Here is an 18937-nt window from a genome sequence, read left to right as displayed (position 1 = left end):
TCACCCAAAAAAAGTGATGCTTAAAAATGGATTCCAATTCGTTACATTTAATATCATTTTTCCCTTTCATTTTCTCTTTTTCTTCTTTTGCTTTGTTTATGCAAATTTACCAAAAAAAAAGATGAATCTCAAGTATTCATCATCATCATCATTTAGGTAGAAAGGATAAAGATTCTGATGTAGAGAAAATTTGGCCAAACGAATCCATTATTTGATGATATAAATAATAATAATGAGTTTATTAAATGTTCATGATAATAATAATAATAATAATAGTGGAAATAATAATAAAATTACAATTTACATTTTCAATACGTTTTAAATATTTTCGTTATTAATAATTTTTTCCAATTGTACGTCATCGAAGCCACCGCAGATATCTGTCAAGTCTCTAAAAATAATTTCCGCTGTCCGTTTTATAGATATGTATTGTACATAAGCTTGTATTTGTTTCGGCACGTTTAAGATTTCCATGTATTTTTTATGGTACTTGGTTGTGAGACCATCCCATGTCATGACTATTGGTACTTGAAATACTGTAGCATTGTACATTGATTTCAATTCTTTTGCCAAAATGTCGTATTTCCTTGCCTTTTCCGTTTCTGTTTCTTTTAATCGATCCTTATTTGTTATACCTACTTCGACTATCCATATCTTTTTTGCAGCCAAATCATGTACCAGTAGGTCCGGTTTGTTATTATCGATTCTTGTATCCGTAATTATCGGGACGTCCGATTTTATTTTTACACGGTTATTCTGTATAACGTTCTCAACGCGATAATTTTTCAATCTTTTATTTCTTTCAATGCCGTACCTTTGACAAAACATTAAATGTAGGCTCCTAACGACATCATTGTGTCTATACTTGTATTCCGAGTTTAGCAACCTTCCACAACACGTGGCCAGGTGATCTACTCCCACATTGGTTAGGCTACAATGCTTGCATTTTCTTGTTTCAAAGAATAGGTTTCTATCCTGTACCTTACACAATAAACCTTCTTCTTGCGGTGAAATGTTTGATTTCTTTAACCATAGCGATGATTGTTCTATATTCACTGGTTGTTCGCCATGGTTGAACAGTTTACCGTGCAATCTTTTTTCCCTTATCTTTTCCAGCTTATCAGCTTTTTGTTTCTCTTTAATGGTCATTGCGTTTAGGGTTGAGTCTGGGATTTGGTATTTGTTGGTGATAAACGTTTTGATTGTACCAAGACTAGTTCCCTTTGCAATTTCGTTGTCGATAATCGCTTTGTTGTTCTGTTCGAGGCTACTATGGAAATTAAATAGTATTGCTTCTGCACGTTCCTCGATCTTTTGTAGACCTCTGCCCAATTCCTTCCGATCCATATATAGTCTTTCGTTGTTTGCAGAATGCCTAATGATATTGTATTTTTTCAATATTCTTCTAATATCGTCGTCCATACTTTTTAGCTCATTTGGTTTGAAATCAATCAATCCAATATAATAATTCATAGTTGATATTGCGTATTGATTTATTGCCATCATCAGGTTTTTCCCATTTAGCTTGGTCTTACACAAAGCATCAACCTTTGACAGTATTTTTTCTCTCAGTAACACTTTGTTCTCGGTTTTAATGAGATTGTTTTCGTCTTCGAGAATACCGAGGTATCTGTATCCATTTTCGTCTATCATATTCCCGAAAGCGGTATCGTCGCCTATATTATTGGCTGATTTTTGTTCATTTGTTTGGAAACCAATTCCTTCCAAGACTTCCTTCGTGCGGTCACATAGCTCTTTAAGCGTATTTTTGTCATTTGCGAATAGCTTAATGTCGTCAATGAATATTAGGTGGTTTGTTTCAAGATCAGTTTGGCCGGCACGTACTTTTACACAATTCTTATTTAAGCATCTGCTGAGAGGTTCCATCGCTATAACAAATAGTAACGGTGACAAGGAATCTCCCTGTAGCAGTCCTTTATTTATTTGTACCCGACCAACTTCGTCGCGGTTCATTATCAATGTTGTTTTTTGATTTATTAGCATTCTTTCTACAAATTTAATGATGTTATCTGGTGCTCTTATTTTTTCGAGACACTGTAGAATGTAGCTATGTGGAACCGAGTCGTAAGCCTTTTGGATGTCTATCCAGCTAGTACATAGTTTGTGATCATTGGACGAATTGATTACTTTGTTGATAAGTGCTTGTAATTTAGCGCCTTGGCATCTACGTTTCGTTCCAAGCTGATTATTAGAAATTATTTCATTCACTTCTGCAAATTCGGTAAGTAGCTGTGTTGCTACTTTGCTGATTAGTTTGTATATATTTGAAAGGCACGTGATTGGTCTTAGATCATTTGGCGATTTGGTATTATGACGTTTTGGGAGCAAGTAAGTCACGCCCTCGTAAAATTGCTCATCAATACTTTGTGGATTTTGGATTGCATTGTAGACCAATTCTTTCAATTTCGTATGAAGTACGTGTATCTTTTTGATATAAAAATTGAATACATAATCAGTTCCAGTTGCTTTCCACAATGGTAAATTTGATATTACGTTTTCGGTGATTTCACATATCTTTTCTTTGCACATATCTATGTTCATTTGGCTAGGTTCGTGAAGGTTCACTATTTCCTCGCGGTTTGTTTCCATTTCGTTTTGTTCCCACATTTTTTTCCAAAATTCATACGTAGCTTCTTTGTCGATTTCGTTTGATATACTATTGGTGGTTTCATTGATTTCTCTGTAGAATCTTTTTGCATTTAATTCAAACAATCTGTTTGTTTTTCGGAACTGTTTTCTGTTTTCGTGGATTCGTGAATCAAAATGAAACTAGAGATTTTATTTTTTTGGAAAGAAAAGAAAATGTTTTTTTTCCGTTGAAAAAAAGTAAATTTTTGTTTCTTTGAATTTCAATGAATTTTTTTTTCAAGAAAAATTTAATTTTATTCATTTTTTGTTTTGTTTTTAGTTTCTTTCGAAAAAATTTAAATTTTTCTCCGTTAATCAAAAAAAAAAAAAAAATGTTTTTTGTTGGTTGAAATTTTATTGTTTGGAAAAAAATTATGGAAAAAACAAAAACAAACGAAAAACAAAAATTTGACAAAAGAGATGTGTGGCGTATGTGAAAAAAATGGCATCTTCTCCGAATTTGATAACATCCGTTTTTTTTCTTTTTCTTGGACTGATTCATACAACTTATCAGAACCACTTTTCAATAAGTTTTTCCTTTCGCATACATTTTGTAATCGATTAGTTAAATGGATGTGTGTGCTCTTCGAAAGTGTCCATCCATCCTGCCAATCCAAACAATCCATTGATGAAACAGAATCTGAATACAGCTGGTGTATAGATGATGATGTAGAATCAAACATCAAACAAAACGAAAAATGGTTGTTCTTGTTGTTGTTATTTTGATTTGAAAATCACCCATATACATTGTATTTGCTTTGTTTTGTTTTATTATTGGTCTATTGTAAGAAAAGAAGAAAGAAAAAAGAAGAAATCAGTGATTCAATACAGGATGTTTGCCAAAAAACTAACTAACAACGGAAAAATAAAATAAATGTCAAATGTTTATATATTGGACGATTCCATTTGGAATAACGGTGCCAACAAAAACAAAACAAAAAAAGAAAGATAAAACAACAACGGAAACATTTCAGATCAGAGAGAGAGAGAGAGAGAGAGAGAGAAATAGGAAAAATAAATACCGGAATATTATCGTTAAAGTAGAGAGAGTATATCCTCCAGAATAGGACAAATGAGAATGATGATTGTACTTTAGTGTGTGTGATTTGGCAATCCAATTGAGAATTAAATGAGAAAATACAGTATTGGATATTTTTGTTTGAAATTATTTCTTACGTTTATTCTGTGACGTTGAAAATGAATGAATGATTCTTGTGATGCGAATTATTACAGAATCATTACAGAATCTTCAATCGAATGATGTTGATGATGATGATAAAATTGATTCATTAAAATTAATAATATCAGTTGGAGATGATGGAATAACAGTAGTATCATCATTATCATTCGAACATGATAATGTTGTTGTAATATTGGTTTGAATGGAAAACATTGTTTGTATTTCTTGAATTAGATTATGTTGTTCATTTGAATCGATCGTGAATAATGGTTGTGATGGTTTCGATATCTGCGTTGTTGTTGTTAAATCTTCAATTATCGAATATAAAATTTGATTGAAAAATTCAATTTCATTACATTTAGCAAAATTATATGGTTCATATGAATCAATATTTTCCACTAATTTTAATGTTAATGTATCATAATTATTTCTTACAATATCAAATACTTGTTGTTCGGATAATGTTATAATTTTATTTTGTTGTGAATATAATTCTAATTTTATATTTAAATGTGCTATAATTGCTTTTATATTTATTAAATTATTTATTAATTTATTTGATTCTTCTTTATAACTATGATTATTATTATCATCACCATCATTACATTTATTATTGGCATCTTCTTTTGTCATGTGACGTAAGGCTAGAATAATAATGATGAATAATGATAATGGAAATGGAGAAAAGCAGAAATGGAAAAGTAAAAATTGATTGATTGATTTGTAAAACCGGTAGGTGTCAAAAACTCACCAAATGAATTAAGATTATCAAATATTGTATGCATACGTATTATTTCATAATAAAGTTCATCATAACAATGATCATTATGTAGGAAATTATCACCATAAAGTATAAAAATATTGAATATAATGATGATTTGTTGTAAAACGGCAAACATATTGTTAATATTGCCATTGTTTGATTGTGATTGTTGTTTAAAAAAATACGTTTCATTATTTAATAAAAATTTTATCAACAATATTAATGATGACCATAATTCTTTCCAATCAAAATTTATTCGTACTTTAAAACGTTTTTGAAAGCAAAGAATTCGTTGCACAATACCGAGGCAAAAACCAAATGATTCTTGTTTTGTTTGACGATTTAAATGTGTTAGAATAAATTCAATCATTAAATCCATGATTGTATGACAAATTGGACGTAATACATTTTTATTTCTTTCCATAGATACTTTTCTATGTCGCATTGGCTAGAGATTACAAATTATAAGTAATTTATTCCGTGAATAATAATAAATAGTTTCAAATTACCATTCGCCGTAAATTCACTATAAATGACATATTATTATCATGTATAATAGAATTGGCACTTGCATCCTCTGTAATACAGGTTAATATTATAAAACAAAGTCTTGCGGTTTTAGTGTTTGCACCGTCTATATAGAAACATTTTGTATGGAATCGATTAATTCGAGCTAAAAAATATTGAAATTCAAACCTTTTATACCGAGCATAATGATTGAAGAAAATTCCAAAAATGTTACCAATAAATTTGTTGGTATAATCCCGATGAAATTATTCTGTATAATAACATTATTATTATCCGATGATTCATTTTCATTGTCTGATTGTAAATCGGTTAATGTCTTTGTTAATGAACAGAAAAGATATAGAAAAAGGGAGAGAGAGAGAGAGAAAGAGATTAACACCGGTGGTGATGATAAATGAGATTCCCGTAAAGAAGAACTTACAGTAGTTAATAAGGAAATAAAATTCCGATTCAATGAAACAGCTTCATATAATGCAAGTAAAACTAAATTTACAATATGAAATGGAAATTTTTTACTTGTTATTCCATTCACCATTGTACTGTTGTTGATATTATCTTCATTCGAAAATATTGTACCAACCTTTGTGCGAATGTAAATGAATGAAAAATCAAGAATAATCAAAGAAAAATGATTACCATATTAGAAATGGATGAAAACAGGCCAGTTTTATTTTCATTAATCAATTGATCATATTTGATGATTGATTGCATTAAATGATTTGTAATTGTTCTTGAATATCTCTATTTTTGAAGTTAGTTAGAAAAAAATTACTTCAAAAAAACAAAAAACAAAACAAAACAATGGCAAATTACGTTCAAGACAATGTCGTTGTCAACGATTGATAATTTTATCATGAATGGATTTGTCTATGTTGAATGAATGTAAAATTAATGAGATTTGAAAATGAAAATTTCAAAATGGTGAAACAAAAAGCCTTACATTTGGTTTTTGATAATTTAAAAATATTGTCAACACTAACAATATCCATAGTTCATCATGTTGCTGTTTATCCGCAATCGAATGATTCAAATTGGCCGAAATAAATAAATTCATTAAACCATCAAATATACGATGATTGGACATGAAATTTTCCAAAAATCTATTTGAATTTATATCACTAAAACTCTTTGAACAAAAAAAAGAAAAATAATTAGATTTTCTCTTCGTTTGCTGTAATGAATTTCTTAATTACTGTTGTTATTATTGCCAATAATTTTAATGAAATACTTTTCAAACCGGAATGTATATCATCGTTGAACAATAAAAGACAAATATTTTCAACAAATTCCTTTTTTTTTGGAAAAATAAGCAAAAAATTAGAACAGAATAACACAATCAAATCTGGTATACTTCACGAATACGTTGAGAATTTTCATCATTATCACAAAGAAATACTGGAATATCACCATCATCGTTTGTGGATTGAATTTTTGATTTTAATGTAAAAAAAATATGATGTGAAATTGTAAATAATGTCTAAATGAATGAAAGAAAGAATCCATAATCAAAATTCTGGTCATCAATCAAAATTTGATTGAATATACTCACAACCAATCCATTAAGTATACGTAATTGATTCGAATCCTGTAATGCTTCGATACTTTTCTCAAACAAAATATTAACAATTTTTTTAACATTATCGAAGTTTTCAATTTTATCCAGTTCTTGTTTTAATGCTGTTCCGTTTGCCTATGAACAACAACAACAAAATAAAAAACGGATTGAAACTTTGAAAAAATCAAAATCATCAAATTAAAAATCAAAAAAATCAGACCTTAAGTAGAAAAAATTCATTCCAAAAATTTTCATTCGATGATTCTTCATCCTTTATCAAATCAATGTAATATTGTACAATTTTTTCTTTGAATCCTTTTTTCGAGTTTTTATTCAACATTTTTTATAGATTCTATTTTCAAAAATAAACAAAAAAAAACAACCGATTTCAATTGTCATTTCAACATGTGTGACTGGGCAATTTTGTAAACAAAATGAAAATAATCCACAGAATATGTTACCTAATGAATTCTTGTAATTTTTTTCTATAATAAAATTTTTTTATAAATTAATAAAAATAATTTTTTCATTATCATCAACATCATCTTTCGATATAATTATTGGCTGTTTTATCAAAATTTTTTGTAATGTACAAAAATTTTCTTTTAAATGACATAGATTTAAATTACATTCAATGGATAATAATTCGGAATGATAATCACCGGTCGTCATAGTTGTACATTGTAATATAAATTCAATGTTATTTAGATTGTTTGTTCGAATATTATTGTCGGATATTATCGAAAGACCAACAGATGAATTTTTCAATAATTTACATTTAATCAAATGTTTAGCATTGGTATCCGCTTTTAAAGTATCGATAAAGTCAAAACGTAATAAAATTTTCATTTTTTGATTGTATGATATTTTTAAAGGTTTTTCCATAATAGTTTTGACATTTGAACTCAAGTTGTTATTAAGATTTGATTTTGCTTCATCAGTTGTTGATTGATCGTCGATCGAATCGATAATGGAAAAAATCGTTGCATTAAAATTATTATTCAAATCAATCGAAACTATACGATGATTATTAGTATCGGCAACTAATAAAACATTTTGATCGTATAGAAAACATAAACCATTTGGTTCATTGAATTTTTCATCATCATCATTATGTTCAGTCCAATTCACTGTCAAATTTTGACATTTTTTCGATTCAATTTCAATTTGTTTAACCTTATGATTATATGTATCGGCAATATAAACAATATCATTGCTAGCATAACATATACCCATACAATGTTGTAGTCGACATTTTGAACCAATATCATCAATATCACCAAATGCAAATAAATCAGTTGGATCTATACTACCACCAACCAAAGTTGATACTGAATTTGATTGTAAATTAATCATACGAATACTTGAACTTTCACTATCGGCAATATAAAGAACATTAGAATTAACGGCGATACCGGATGGTTGAGCAAAACTTGATTTCAAAAGATTACGATGATTTCGTTTCTGTTCATTACCATCACCGGCAAAACATATGCATGATAAATACTGTACATTATTTCCATGAACTATATCACCTTGTTTGGATAGAATCAATGTCCAAATTTGATGAGAACCAGCTACAGCAATATAAAGACGATTATCATCCGGATTGAATACTAAATCCCAAGGTGAATTCAGTGATTTTGTAACGGTTTCAACTGTTTGTAAAATTAAATCAATCTTTCTAATGGCACTATTTTCCGTATCACAGACATAGAATTCATTTTGATTGATCCATGCTATTCCTTGTGGATGATTAAATGAAGCATGTTCAAATGAACCATCTTGAAATCCGACACTTGATGAACCGATTATAAATTCAATAATTCCATCAACTGTAGTAACAATAATTGTATTAGATAAAGTATTTGCAATTGCAAGTCTTTTTCCATCGATTGATGCGGCAATTTTGGTCGGGTAATTTAAACGACTTGATTCTGCACTTCTTTGATCTTGACTATTAATGATTGGTAAAGAAAATTTTCTTTCAATGAAAAGCTGATTTTTTTGGCCATAATATTTTAGACAAATGTCAATGTAAAATTCAAGTTTATTTTGTATGGCTAGTTCACCCATCAATGTGAACAATAATTCACCATTTGGACTAATGATTATGATTGTAGGCCAACAACGTATACATAATTGATTCCATAGTTTTAATTCTGGATCATTACAAACTGGATGCGTGATATCATGTCTAATAACAGCATTCATAACATTTTTTGAAGATTTTTCATTTTCAAATTTAGGTGAATGAATACCTAAAAATAGAACTTCTTTTTCAATATATTTCGATTCGATTCGATGTAAAAAAGGTAATATATGTAAACAATTAATACAACAATAAGTAAAAAAATCACAAACAGTAATTAATCCATTGAAATTTTTCGACAACGACAAAGATTCAGATACATTGATCCATTCAAGGTCTAAGGAAAAAAATAAGATTCCAAATTAAAAATGTTTGAAAAGTTTTCCTTTAAAAAAATACCTTTAAAATTATCTTCAATTACAATTGGACATTCTTGTAATTTATTCAGAAAATTTATAACCAATTTTTCTGTATCATTCGATGAATGATTGTCGATTTCATCTTCCAAATCAAGTTGTTTCATTAATTGATATTCGACGGTCATCGACATGATTTGAAAACAAAATATTCAACAAAACAAATCGAATGTAAGAATATTCTGAGTGTAGAATTCTGAGCAACAGTTTTTTTTCTATTTCTATTTCTACATAAAATGATAATCAATTGTAAAAATAGCAACGAAAATTTCATATTTACGTTTTTTTTTCTGCAGCATGTGATATTATGGCCCACATTTGTGCCATTTTGCATGAATTGTAAGTTTTTGTGAAAACATTTTCTGTTTTTGTTTTTTCGAATTATCATCCGAAATTTATCATCATTATGAATAAATGTCGACAAAATGTTTCTATCAGGAAAAATCGCATCATCAATAAATATGTACAACAGATTATTTATGACCACTAAACAACAAATACCAAAAAATATTCGAATGTTTCAGAATTTAAACGGTAGTTATTATTCGAAATTATCAAAAAATTCATCATCATTATTATCGTTGAAAAATGGAAAATTAATCGAAAATAATAATATAAAACTAATGAAATGGTTGAATAAAACAACAAAAATAAAAGAACAAATCTATGATAATATGATTGTATTTATAAAATTATTACAAATACAAATGAATATTTATTTATCATTACAATTACGTCGTATTGCTCAAATATGTCATCTATATCGTCGTTTATATTCACCTAGTGAATTACAAATTTTACTTGAAAATTTAAAATTTTTCAAATCGATTCGTATGAATGAATTTAATTTGAAAAAATATTTCATTCAACGTATGTTTATATTAAGTTCAGCCATTTGTTGTACATTCAATTGGAATGAAGAACGTATTAATGATGATGAATTTGAAGAATTAATCAAAGATTTTATTCAAAATTATGAACAAAATCAATTGGATAAAAATTTACAAAATCCACAACCACAGCAGCAACAATGTGAATTAACGAATGAACCTGATGATGATCAATCATCATCATCATTTATGGCTGTAAATTGTATGAAAGCTACCGATATTAATACAACTGTTATTACCGAATGGGAAGAAATCATTAGACGACCAAATTTTTATGTTTTACGTAAATCAATCGATAATAGTACACTTTATCAATATAAAGGTAAATAGAAAAAATTTGATTTTTGATTTCAAAAATTTTGATTTTACATTTTTGTTTTTCCTACAGTATTCGGATCATTTGATGATATATCAGCATATTCATTTTATGCTGTACAAAAAGATTTAAATTATCGTAAAAAATGGGATAAACTTGTTATTAAATTAGATATAATTGATGTTGAAGAATCATCATCATCATCATTAGGTAAAAATAGTCGATCGAATCGTAAATTATATGATTCGGGTAATGAATTGATACATTGGATAATGAAATATCCGGTAAGTTTTCTGGTTGAATCCGAAATCTATAAGTTTTTTTTTCTTTAATTTTTCATTTTAGTATCCCATGATGAATCGTGAATATCTTTATATTCGAAGATCGATTGTTGATTTTCATCGAAATTTTATTGTTTTAATATCACGTTCAGTAAGAAATAGTTCAAATATTATTGAAAGTAATGAACAAGTTCGTGTTTATGATTATATGTCACAAATGGTTATTAAACCACATAAAACATTTGATAAACCTGGTTTTGAATTTATGCTGACTTATTTTGATGATCCACGTGCATCATTTCCATCACCAGCATATGCATGGATGGCAGCAAGAGGTGTACCGGATTTTGTTGAAAAATTACATCAAGTTGCATTGAAATTTGCAGATGAAAAACCATTGGAAAATATTTTACAACATATGATATATAATGATGATGATGATGATGATTGTGGTGATGACGACGACGACGACGACGATGATAATGTCGGTGATGATGATGATAATAATAATCAATCAGTGATGACAACAAAAGATGTGAATAACAAAAAAAATTTCCTTTCCTTATTACCTGAACCGGTTGTTGATTTTGATTCGCTTATTTGGAATTAGTTAATTAAAAAATTTATTATTATTATTATAAAATGTAAATTATGAAAAAATTTTATCAATATTTTTATCAATAGAATCGAATGTCAAATGGAATTGATCAAAAATTTTACTAATGAAAATATTTGTTCGATAAACGGTTTCCCAGTTTTCAGATTTATCCAGTATTCGATATCGAAGCAAAATTCTGAATAGAAAAATTGATACCAGAAAATTTTCCTTTCGACCCAATGCAATGGTTTCCGATTGAAAATCAAACGTTCGAATCAGTGAATGTATTTGTTCGAAAATTTCATCATTATTTTCAATTTCATGATTTTCCAGAATTTCTTGTAAAAATGTATGAATTTCTTGAAGAAATAATTGTTTTCTTTTTATATTTGCATGTTGATTATCATTTAGTGGTAGGAAAAAGATTTCTTCATTATCATCGTTATTTTTTTGTTCCGAATCATCATCCTTTGTATCATCGGTGAAACGAACTTTTTTCGTTTTTTTATCTACATCATCATTCTCGGAAGAAATAGCTGGACAAGTGAAAAAATTCCAAAGTTTATCCTCCGATGGTAAATCATTCGTATCTTCTTTTTTGATTACAGATTTTTCATTTATTTTTGATCGTTGTTTTTTATTATCATTACTTTGTAATACCATTCGATCATATTTTTCATCTTCAATTTCTTCTTCATTTAATCGTGAACAAAGACGAATATATTGCCATCGATATCGTTCCATTCTTTTTTCATTATCTTCATATTCGATTTCCGGAAAATTTTCCATTAGATTTTCTTTCATAACCGAATTGATTCCAAGAAATTTCCGAGTATCATCAGTAATCCACGAAGATATTCGTTTGACAATATTTTCGAAAAATTTTTGTTTTTTTAGTTTTTTTCTTTTCGTATTCGATGATACTGTCGAAAGATTACTTATTGAAGATGCTGTCGATATTGACATTCGATCAATTTCATCCAATAATTCATCATCATTTTTGTTTGAATTTTCAATCAATTTTTCCGTTTCATCGATTAATTTTTCTTGAATATTAAAATTTGTAAATTTTTGTTTCAATTCAGAAAATTCTTCCACTTTTAAATATGGTGAAGATAATTTTGATTCGATTGATTTTTCATTTTTCAATATGTTTTTTCTCAATTCATTCGATTTAGTTTTATTTTTCGACGATTTTATCAATTCATCATTTAGTTTAAATTCATCACCAGGTTGACCATTATGGCCATCATATAATTTTATCTTGGATGATGTTGATGTTTTTCGCAAATAAATTGGTTCATCTGATAGCTGATCTTTTATGAATTCACTTTGTCGAAAACATTGATCCGAACAGAAATTCTTTCTTCTCCGTATATCATATACTTTATTATTATGAATATGATAATTTTGTTTTGATTTGAATTGTTTTTTCACGGTTTTTGATAAATGTTTATTGCATAATGTAAAGCCACATAAATCAATTGTAGCACGTTCTTCATTTAAATCTTCATAATATGATTTGGTTAAATATTGACAATCTTCAAGAAATTCGTTGATTGAATTCTTACCATCATTATTGTCAAAAACTTCAATATATTTTTGAACAATTTCTAAACATTTTTCTTTGAAAAGTTTTTTATCCGAATTCATATTTGAAAAAACGCGTTTGAACAACAAAAACAAATGATCAGAGGCGTTTTGTTTATACACGAAAAGTATCCGTTCGAAAACTATTTCAGCAAGCGTGCACACATTTTTTTGTGTTTTGACATTTTTTTTTCAAAATTCATTTGTTTGATAATTTGCAGAGTTTTTTAGCCAAACATTGATAATAATGTCGGATAATGAAGAAACAATGATCGGATCAATGGAAGAAGAAGCATTAAAACGAAAACAACGTCTTGATGAATTAAGAAATAAACGAAAATTGAATAATTCATTCGATTCGAATGAAACGAAAAATTCGATTCAATTGCCAAAGTAAGAAAAAAAGATTTTCGAATGTTTATTTTCTTTTTTTTGGTTTTTTTACTCATTTCAATATCGTTATAGACCGAAATTTCGTAATTATAATCCATCGGATAAAAGTCTACAGGAAAATTCATTGCCAAAAGCAAGACCTGAAATGGGTAAGAAATTGATTTTTCCGATTATCCAATAAGAAAAAATAATGTTAATTTTATTTTGATTGAAAAAAAAACAATAACAGTCAAAGATCAATTGACAGATGAATTGGAAATTGCTAAATCAAATAATGCACTTGTCGATGATATTGTAAGTTGAAAGATTTCACCATTGTTCTATTGTCTGTCATTGTTGTTTATCATCTGTTTTTTCTATCTGTAATATAACAAAATAGGATCTAACAAAATTGGCACCGAAAAAAGTTGATTGGGATCTAAAAAGAAATATAGCTAAAAAAATGGATAAATTGGAAAGAAAAACACAGATTGCTATTGCTGAATTAATCAGTACGTTTCCCTTTGAAATCATGTTTCTCTATTATTGAAATTTATTTGTTTTTTTTTCAAATAGGAATACGATTAAAATCTAGCAAAATTGAAGATCTTGATCAAGCAACCGAAGATTTAGAATCAGCTAATCGAAACATTGATCTAGCCGATGATGATATTGATGATTAATCATTTTTTTCGCTCATTATTATTAAACATAATTCATTCAATCAATCATTTATTTCAAAAATAATTTTAATGTAAATAAATTTTTTAAAAAATGATTTTATTTTGATTTTTTTAAAATAAAAAAATGATAAATCAAATCGAAACTATCGAAATAGTCGAAAATCATAATCGATAGTTTCGTTCATCGTCATCGATGTCATTGAATTGTTTTCGAAGCTCTCGGTATTTAACATCTGATTTTTTTTTTGTTTCGTAATTTTGAAATTTTTTGGAAACGAAAAATGGCCGACGGAAAAAAACAATTTTGGGAAAGTCCCGAAGAAATGCAAAAAATTATGAAACGTCGAGAGATTCGTCAACGACTTCAACAAGAATTTAATCGTGTTTTTTATAATCCATATCGTTTATCTCATCATATTGAAATGGTAAATTTTTTTCGTTTTTTTTCTAGTTTCATTTACATCAATTTATTATTGATATTTTCTCACTTGAATAGATGGATCCTGCTGTCAGTCGATATTCAGCTATGCGTGCATCAATTTATGAACATTGGAAACCAAATTGGAGAGGATTCTGGAAATGGAGTTTTCTTTCATATATTCCTATTACACTTATGGCTTATCGTTTAGCTATTTACATGGTTAGTGTAAATCAATTCAATCGAATTATTCTTGATTTCAATTTTTCCCCCTTAATATAGCGTGAAGTTGATGCTGATTGTCGTACTGGTGTAATTCCTTATGAAAAACGTGATTTTCGAAGAATTTAAAATAATGATGCTGATTATAATAATCATTTTTAGCCTATTTGTGTAGCCATAATGTGTATGATATATATTGGATGAATAAAATTTATTAAAATCAAATTTTTTCAACGTAAGTTTTTTATTTTATTTTCCAAAAATCAAATCAAACAACAGAAAACAAATAGAAATTCAAGAACAAAACAAAAAAATTATGCCAAAATTGAGATTGGTATCTCATTCATAATTTCCAAATTGACTTAGTTATAGAGAAAGAGTTATTATCGATAAATGACTTGAAATCGATCATTGAAGATGTTTGAATAATGGTTCCGGATTCAAAACAATCGTATTCGTTGCCATTGATGTTGTTGTTGTTGTTTCCACAACATTATCCTATGGAATTTGTAAACAGAAAAACAAAATTAGAAAATTCAATTTTGAATTTCAAAAAAACTTTTCAAACCTTTTCTAAAATCATATGTTTATAAATAAAGAAAATAAAATAAACACAGGCAAACAAAAAACGAAACGAAAAAGTATCACCAATCAATAATACATAAATAAATAATAATTGTCAAAGGATTAAACTAAGAAATGAAATCATTTTTGATCGTCAAGCAAAAAAATTTGAGACTAAAAAACAAAAAAAAAAACAAAATAAAAATTGATCGATTTTTGTGGTTAAAAAAACATACCGTAGAATCGGTTGATGAAATTGGTCGATTTGTTTTTTGCGAGGGTAATTGAGATTTATTTAATTGACCACTTTTACCATTTTTTGGTGATAATTTTGATGTTGATGATGATGATGATTGTGATGGTGATGGTGAATGTTTTTTTCGTACATTTAATGATTTTGGAATGATTTCAGCTACAGTCGAACTACTACTACCGGTAATATTTGTATCATCCATCTTCATTGTTGTTGTTGATGATGGTGATGGTGCGGGAAAATAATTAGTACGGTTATTATTTTGTAAATTATTATAATCAAAATAATTTTTTCGATTTGTAAATGGATTTAATTTTGTATCCTCTTGATTTTGTTGTTGTTGTTGTTGTTGATGATGAGGATGACGATAATAATTATTATCCGTATGTAATTCATTATTCAATGACATAATATTCATCTGTTTGAAATGTAGGGGAAAAAATTTAGTTATTTTTTTTAAAAAAAAGAATATTCTGATTTTTCTTAACCTTTTGATGTTCGATACCGGTTTCGGAACCAGTAAAATCATCTTTAATTTCTAATTGTTGTGTTGATGTTAATATACGTGATAATGGTTCACAAAATTTTGGCATTGTTTCCAATAATGTTGGCCGTGAATGTGTTAATAATGGTTTCATAAAATTAACATCAAAATTATACCATTTACGTACTAGCCATGCTTTTTCATATTGATTTTGATGATGATTTGGATTTTGAATTGATATTTGATTATGATTTGTAATCGTTATATCATCAGTAGGTGTAATTAGATCACTTGAAATTGAATCAGTACGGCGACGAAAACCATCAAAACCACCTTTTGGTTGTTGATCATTAGATGTTCCTGGTTGTTGTTGTTGTTGTTGATCTAAGACATCATCAAGTGAATGTGATTCATCAACATTTGTTGCTATTTGAAAATAATGTAATAATGGTTGTATTGTACAACCACAGAATATAACTGATACAATTGAAATTATTGATGTTGCTGTTAACATTAAACGACGTGGTGCTGTTAATGTATTTCGAATGGCTAATGCAAATGCCATTGCACCTGTGGAAAAAAAACATCAACATTAAACTTCTGAACAAAAAATTGAATAAACAACAAACCTCTTAGACCAGAAAAGAATAAAATATGTTGAAATTCAGTAGGAATTTTATTCCTACCACCAAAATTCATTAAATAACTTAATGGATATACGTTTAATGCACGTCCAATTATAATAGCAACAAATGTTGTCAATATAAATCCAGTATTCCATAAATGTTGTGGAAATGTAAACATTGAAACACCAATATAAGCAAATATAAAATTTTCAGCAATAAAATTTGCCATTGCAAATAATTGTTTTGTTCGTGTTCTTGATTCTGGACTTAAATTATTATATGTATAATGTGCTTGACAAATACCACAAAACAATACGGAAATAATACCAGATAATTCAAGAACTTCAGCCAAAAGAAAACTTGCATATGACATTAGAAAAAATAATGTACTTTCCAATAGTGGATGATCAAAAAGTCTTGTATGTTTTGTTACTAATGCTGTTATACAACCAAAAAATGCACCTTCCAATAATGAAAACAGAAATATATTTAAAAAATATGTTGCGGCATTTGATATTGCATAAATAAACCCGGATGATATATGTTCTTTAAATTTTTCAATCAAACTTGCCAATACAATTGATACAACATCATTGAATATTGCTTCACCAAATACTAATGCATTTAATTTAACATCAACATGTAGATCAGTGAATATAGCCAATACTGTAACCGGATCAGTTGCCGAAATAATAGCACCAAAATAAAGACAATCCGAAAATGTAAATTCTCTCATTGTAATTGGCATTAAATATTTAACCAAATAAAGTACAATACCGACAACAAAACAAGAAATTGTTGTACCAATAAATGCATAAACAATAATCGGTCCTAAATTACGAAAAAATGATTTCTTTTTCAATGAATAACCAGCATTAAAAACAATAACCGGCAGAATTAGATTGAAAAATATTTCCGGATCAAATGTTGCTTTTTCAGAGAAATGTTGATTTTGTGGTATTGTTGAATCAGTTTTTGGATTAAATAATTCACCTTTAAATATATATGCATAGGATTTTTGTTCAGTTAAACTTGTTTCATTTGCAAATGTTATTTTATAATTATTTGGTAAACTCCAAACAACTCTTGGTACATCGAATGTAATCCATAACATATCTGGTGGTACATCCGATGTAATATTCATTGAACTATCATCCTCATCTTTTGGACTAACTCTGTTTATAAAAAGTGAAAAGTAAAAAGATTTGTCAAAAACATTTCAAATCAAAAAAAAAAAAAAAATTCCAATAAACAAAACTTACCTTAATTGTGAAACTTTTGTATCCGAACCACTATACCGGATTAAAGCACCAACAATTAAACCATATGAAATGGCTAAACCAGTTTCATGAAAAAAATCATGTAAAAATCGTACACGTCTATGTTTAAATAACCATATTGTACAAACAATAATAATCATTATAGTTACATATGATAAAAGATTTAATGAATCTAAACGATGTAAATCACGAGCTTTTTGATCTTGGCGAATGACTAAAAATTCGGATGCTTGTACACCAAAAATCAGGCCAACAATTAACATTGAAAATCGATGTATGGAACGTAGAATCCATTTTGTTGTTGATGTTTTGAATCGTAATAATCGAATCATGTTTTCTTGTTTTCTTCTTGTTTTTTCACCGAATAAGAATCATTCAAAAAGACAAATAAATAGAAAATCTATCAATCTATATCACATACAAATATCGTTTTTTTTTCGTTTCTTCAAAACATATGGTGGTTAAAAATAAACATTGCAACATTAGTTATTTATTGCATTTTGTCGTCGTTTGATGAAATAAGAACAATATCTACTTATTTAAGGAGGCAAAAGATAAATAAATAAACAAAGAAATTGATGATTACATGATTACATTACTTACCAAAAAAATATTATCACAAAGATCAAGTGTAAAAGATGATTATAAATTGAAAAGAAGAAAAAGATTTACTTAATTTTCTTTGTTGATTAGATTGATTGATTAATCAGGGTTCGAACGAAAAAAAAAAACAAGAAAATAAATGCAGAATTTCAAGGAAATTATTATGCTGTTTTTTTCGAATCAATTTTTGTTGTCAAAAAAATAATCTGTCAACAAGCCTAAACGATGACGACAACAATTTTTTGTTGTTGACGACGGTGCCTTTGTTGTTGTTGTTGTTTTCGGTTGTTTTTTGTTTTTGGTTGAAAAACAAAATAAGAAAATTATGCAGCTAGAAGATCATGGCCATCATCAACGAAAAAATGAAACAAAATCAATTTTTTTTATTTTTGTTGGAAATTGCTGATCACTATCGATGTATATAGATTGTTGTTGTTTTCTCAAACAAAAAAGAAACGATATAGCACGAAATATAACGGTCAAATCGATAATAATCCAAACTTGATGAATTATATAATTGAATTAAACAACAACAAAACAAATGTTTTATCAATAGATGGTAGCACTTACTCTC

General features: G+C 27.9%; 8 protein-coding genes across 12 annotated transcripts; 3 read left to right on the top strand and 5 right to left on the bottom strand.

Annotated features, from left to right (window-relative positions):
* Positions 1–232: 232 nt before the first annotated feature.
* On the bottom strand, positions 233–2789 carry LOC113789754 (uncharacterized). Its single transcript, XM_075820337.1, has one exon. The coding sequence runs from the start codon at positions 2626–2628 to the stop codon at positions 319–321; it is 2310 nt and encodes a 769-aa protein (XP_075676452.1). The 5' UTR covers positions 2629–2789; the 3' UTR covers positions 233–318.
* Positions 2790–2984: 195 nt separating this feature from the next.
* Positions 2985–7100, bottom strand: LOC113795064 (armadillo-like helical domain-containing protein 3). Of its 4 annotated transcripts, XM_075820335.1 has the most exons (14): positions 6896–7097; positions 6670–6810; positions 6472–6597; positions 6314–6409; positions 6061–6246; positions 5934–5987; positions 5757–5861; positions 5542–5700; positions 5289–5436; positions 5102–5226; positions 4581–5040; positions 3826–4473; positions 3672–3763; positions 2985–3428 (listed from the first exon to the last, which is right to left on the bottom strand). In XM_075820335.1, exons 1-12 carry the CDS (start codon positions 7013–7015, stop codon positions 3899–3901), a joined length of 2295 nt encoding a protein of 764 aa, XP_075676450.1. In that variant the 5' UTR covers positions 7016–7097; the 3' UTR covers positions 2985–3428; positions 3672–3763; positions 3826–3898. The 4 variants fall into 4 exon arrangements, with proteins under 4 accessions (XP_075676450.1, XP_075676447.1, XP_075676448.1 ...); XM_075820332.1 differs by having other exon boundaries at positions 5289–5700; positions 6896–7100; XM_075820333.1 differs by having other exon boundaries at positions 3672–3739; positions 5289–5700; positions 6896–7100.
* Positions 7101–7169: 69 nt separating this feature from the next.
* On the bottom strand, positions 7170–9407 carry LOC113795063 (NHL repeat-containing protein 2). Its single transcript, XM_027345243.2, has 2 exons — positions 9167–9407; positions 7170–9104 (listed from the first exon to the last, which is right to left on the bottom strand). Exons 1-2 carry the CDS (start codon positions 9315–9317, stop codon positions 7177–7179), a joined length of 2079 nt encoding a protein of 692 aa, XP_027201044.2. The 5' UTR covers positions 9318–9407; the 3' UTR covers positions 7170–7176.
* A 222-nt stretch (positions 9408–9629) lies between these two features.
* On the top strand, positions 9630–11319 carry LOC113795039 (stAR-related lipid transfer protein 7, mitochondrial). Its single transcript, XM_027345218.2, has 3 exons — positions 9630–10395; positions 10462–10673; positions 10735–11319. Exons 1-3 carry the CDS (start codon positions 9645–9647, stop codon positions 11278–11280), a joined length of 1509 nt encoding a protein of 502 aa, XP_027201019.2. The 5' UTR covers positions 9630–9644; the 3' UTR covers positions 11281–11319.
* On the bottom strand, positions 11277–12965 carry LOC113795098 (uncharacterized). Its single transcript, XM_027345283.2, has one exon. The coding sequence runs from the start codon at positions 12919–12921 to the stop codon at positions 11320–11322; it is 1602 nt and encodes a 533-aa protein (XP_027201084.2). The 5' UTR covers positions 12922–12965; the 3' UTR covers positions 11277–11319.
* A 15-nt stretch (positions 12966–12980) lies between these two features.
* On the top strand, positions 12981–14008 carry LOC113795099 (coiled-coil domain-containing protein 12). Its single transcript, XM_027345284.2, has 5 exons — positions 12981–13251; positions 13324–13400; positions 13481–13545; positions 13631–13742; positions 13807–14008. Exons 1-5 carry the CDS (start codon positions 13106–13108, stop codon positions 13911–13913), a joined length of 507 nt encoding a protein of 168 aa, XP_027201085.1. The 5' UTR covers positions 12981–13105; the 3' UTR covers positions 13914–14008.
* A 161-nt stretch (positions 14009–14169) lies between these two features.
* Nhe3 (Na[+]/H[+] hydrogen exchanger 3) lies at positions 14170–18885 on the bottom strand. Of its 2 annotated transcripts, XR_012846259.1 has the most exons (7): positions 18364–18885; positions 17743–18291; positions 16484–17655; positions 15859–16424; positions 15354–15788; positions 15122–15291; positions 14170–15051 (listed from the first exon to the last, which is right to left on the bottom strand). XR_012846259.1 is itself a non-coding variant. In XM_075820331.1 (6 exons), the coding sequence occupies exons 2-6, from the start codon at positions 18090–18092 to the stop codon at positions 14962–14964; spliced, it is 2613 nt and encodes an 870-aa protein (XP_075676446.1). In that variant the 5' UTR covers positions 18093–18291; positions 18364–18885; the 3' UTR covers positions 14170–14961. The 2 variants fall into 2 exon arrangements, 1 of the variants encoding a protein (XP_075676446.1); XM_075820331.1 differs by lacking the exon at positions 15122–15291.
* On the top strand, positions 14195–14778 carry ND-B15 (NADH dehydrogenase (ubiquinone) B15 subunit). The gene is made up of 3 exons (XM_027345301.2): positions 14195–14338; positions 14410–14553; positions 14614–14778. Exons 1-3 carry the CDS (start codon positions 14195–14197, stop codon positions 14680–14682), a joined length of 357 nt encoding a protein of 118 aa, XP_027201102.1. The 3' UTR covers positions 14683–14778.
* Positions 18886–18937: the final 52 nt, after the last annotated feature.

The sequence above is a fragment of the Dermatophagoides pteronyssinus genome, unplaced genomic scaffold (assembly GCF_027571235.1).
Source record: "Dermatophagoides pteronyssinus isolate colony J.1.1.1.1 unplaced genomic scaffold, Derpt_VIB-CSIC_2022.12 sq0006, whole genome shotgun sequence".
Taxonomy (NCBI): domain Eukaryota; kingdom Metazoa; phylum Arthropoda; class Arachnida; order Sarcoptiformes; family Pyroglyphidae; genus Dermatophagoides; species Dermatophagoides pteronyssinus.
Note: the sequence above shows the minus strand (reverse complement) of the source record. Positions and strands in the feature narration are given on the sequence as shown.

Excerpts from the sequence above, each read along its gene's own strand:
- LOC113789754 (XM_075820337.1), bottom strand. The coding sequence starts at position 2,628 with ATGTGGGAACAAAACGAAATGGAAACAAACCGCGAGGAAATAGTGAAC.
- LOC113795064 (XM_075820332.1), bottom strand. The coding sequence starts at position 7,015 with ATGTTGAATAAAAACTCGAAAAAAGGATTCAAAGAAAAAATTGTACAA. Across the intron at positions 5,988-6,060 it reads TAAATTATCAAAAACCAAAT|ACAAATCCATTCATGATAAA; the intron begins GTAAGGCTTTTT and ends CATTCAACATAG. Across the intron at positions 5,862-5,933 it reads ACAACGACATTGTCTTGAAC|AGATATTCAAGAACAATTAC; the intron begins GTAATTTGCCAT and ends CTTCAAAAATAG.
- LOC113795063 (XM_027345243.2), bottom strand. The coding sequence starts at position 9,317 with ATGTCGATGACCGTCGAATATCAATTAATGAAACAACTTGATTTGGAA. Across the intron at positions 9,105-9,166 it reads AATTGAAGATAATTTTAAAG|ACCTTGAATGGATCAATGTA; the intron begins GTATTTTTTTAA and ends TTTTTTCCTTAG.
- LOC113795039 (XM_027345218.2), top strand. The coding sequence starts at position 9,645 with ATGTACAACAGATTATTTATGACCACTAAACAACAAATACCAAAAAAT. Across the intron at positions 10,396-10,461 it reads TACACTTTATCAATATAAAG|TATTCGGATCATTTGATGAT; the intron begins GTAAATAGAAAA and ends TTTTTCCTACAG. Across the intron at positions 10,674-10,734 it reads ATTGGATAATGAAATATCCG|TATCCCATGATGAATCGTGA; the intron begins GTAAGTTTTCTG and ends TTTTCATTTTAG.
- LOC113795098 (XM_027345283.2), bottom strand. The coding sequence starts at position 12,921 with ATGAATTCGGATAAAAAACTTTTCAAAGAAAAATGTTTAGAAATTGTT.
- LOC113795099 (XM_027345284.2), top strand. The coding sequence starts at position 13,106 with ATGTCGGATAATGAAGAAACAATGATCGGATCAATGGAAGAAGAAGCA. Across the intron at positions 13,401-13,480 it reads AAAAGCAAGACCTGAAATGG|TCAAAGATCAATTGACAGAT; the intron begins GTAAGAAATTGA and ends AAACAATAACAG. Across the intron at positions 13,546-13,630 it reads ATGCACTTGTCGATGATATT|GATCTAACAAAATTGGCACC; the intron begins GTAAGTTGAAAG and ends ATAACAAAATAG.
- ND-B15 (XM_027345301.2), top strand. The coding sequence starts at position 14,195 with ATGGCCGACGGAAAAAAACAATTTTGGGAAAGTCCCGAAGAAATGCAA. Across the intron at positions 14,339-14,409 it reads TATCTCATCATATTGAAATG|ATGGATCCTGCTGTCAGTCG; the intron begins GTAAATTTTTTT and ends TCACTTGAATAG. Across the intron at positions 14,554-14,613 it reads ATCGTTTAGCTATTTACATG|CGTGAAGTTGATGCTGATTG; the intron begins GTTAGTGTAAAT and ends CCCTTAATATAG.
- Nhe3 (XM_075820331.1), bottom strand. The coding sequence starts at position 18,092 with ATGATTCGATTATTACGATTCAAAACATCAACAACAAAATGGATTCTA. Across the intron at positions 17,656-17,742 it reads ACAAAAGTTTCACAATTAAG|AGTTAGTCCAAAAGATGAGG; the intron begins GTAAGTTTTGTT and ends TTTTATAAACAG. Across the intron at positions 15,789-15,858 it reads CCGGTATCGAACATCAAAAG|ATGAATATTATGTCATTGAA; the intron begins GTTAAGAAAAAT and ends CATTTCAAACAG.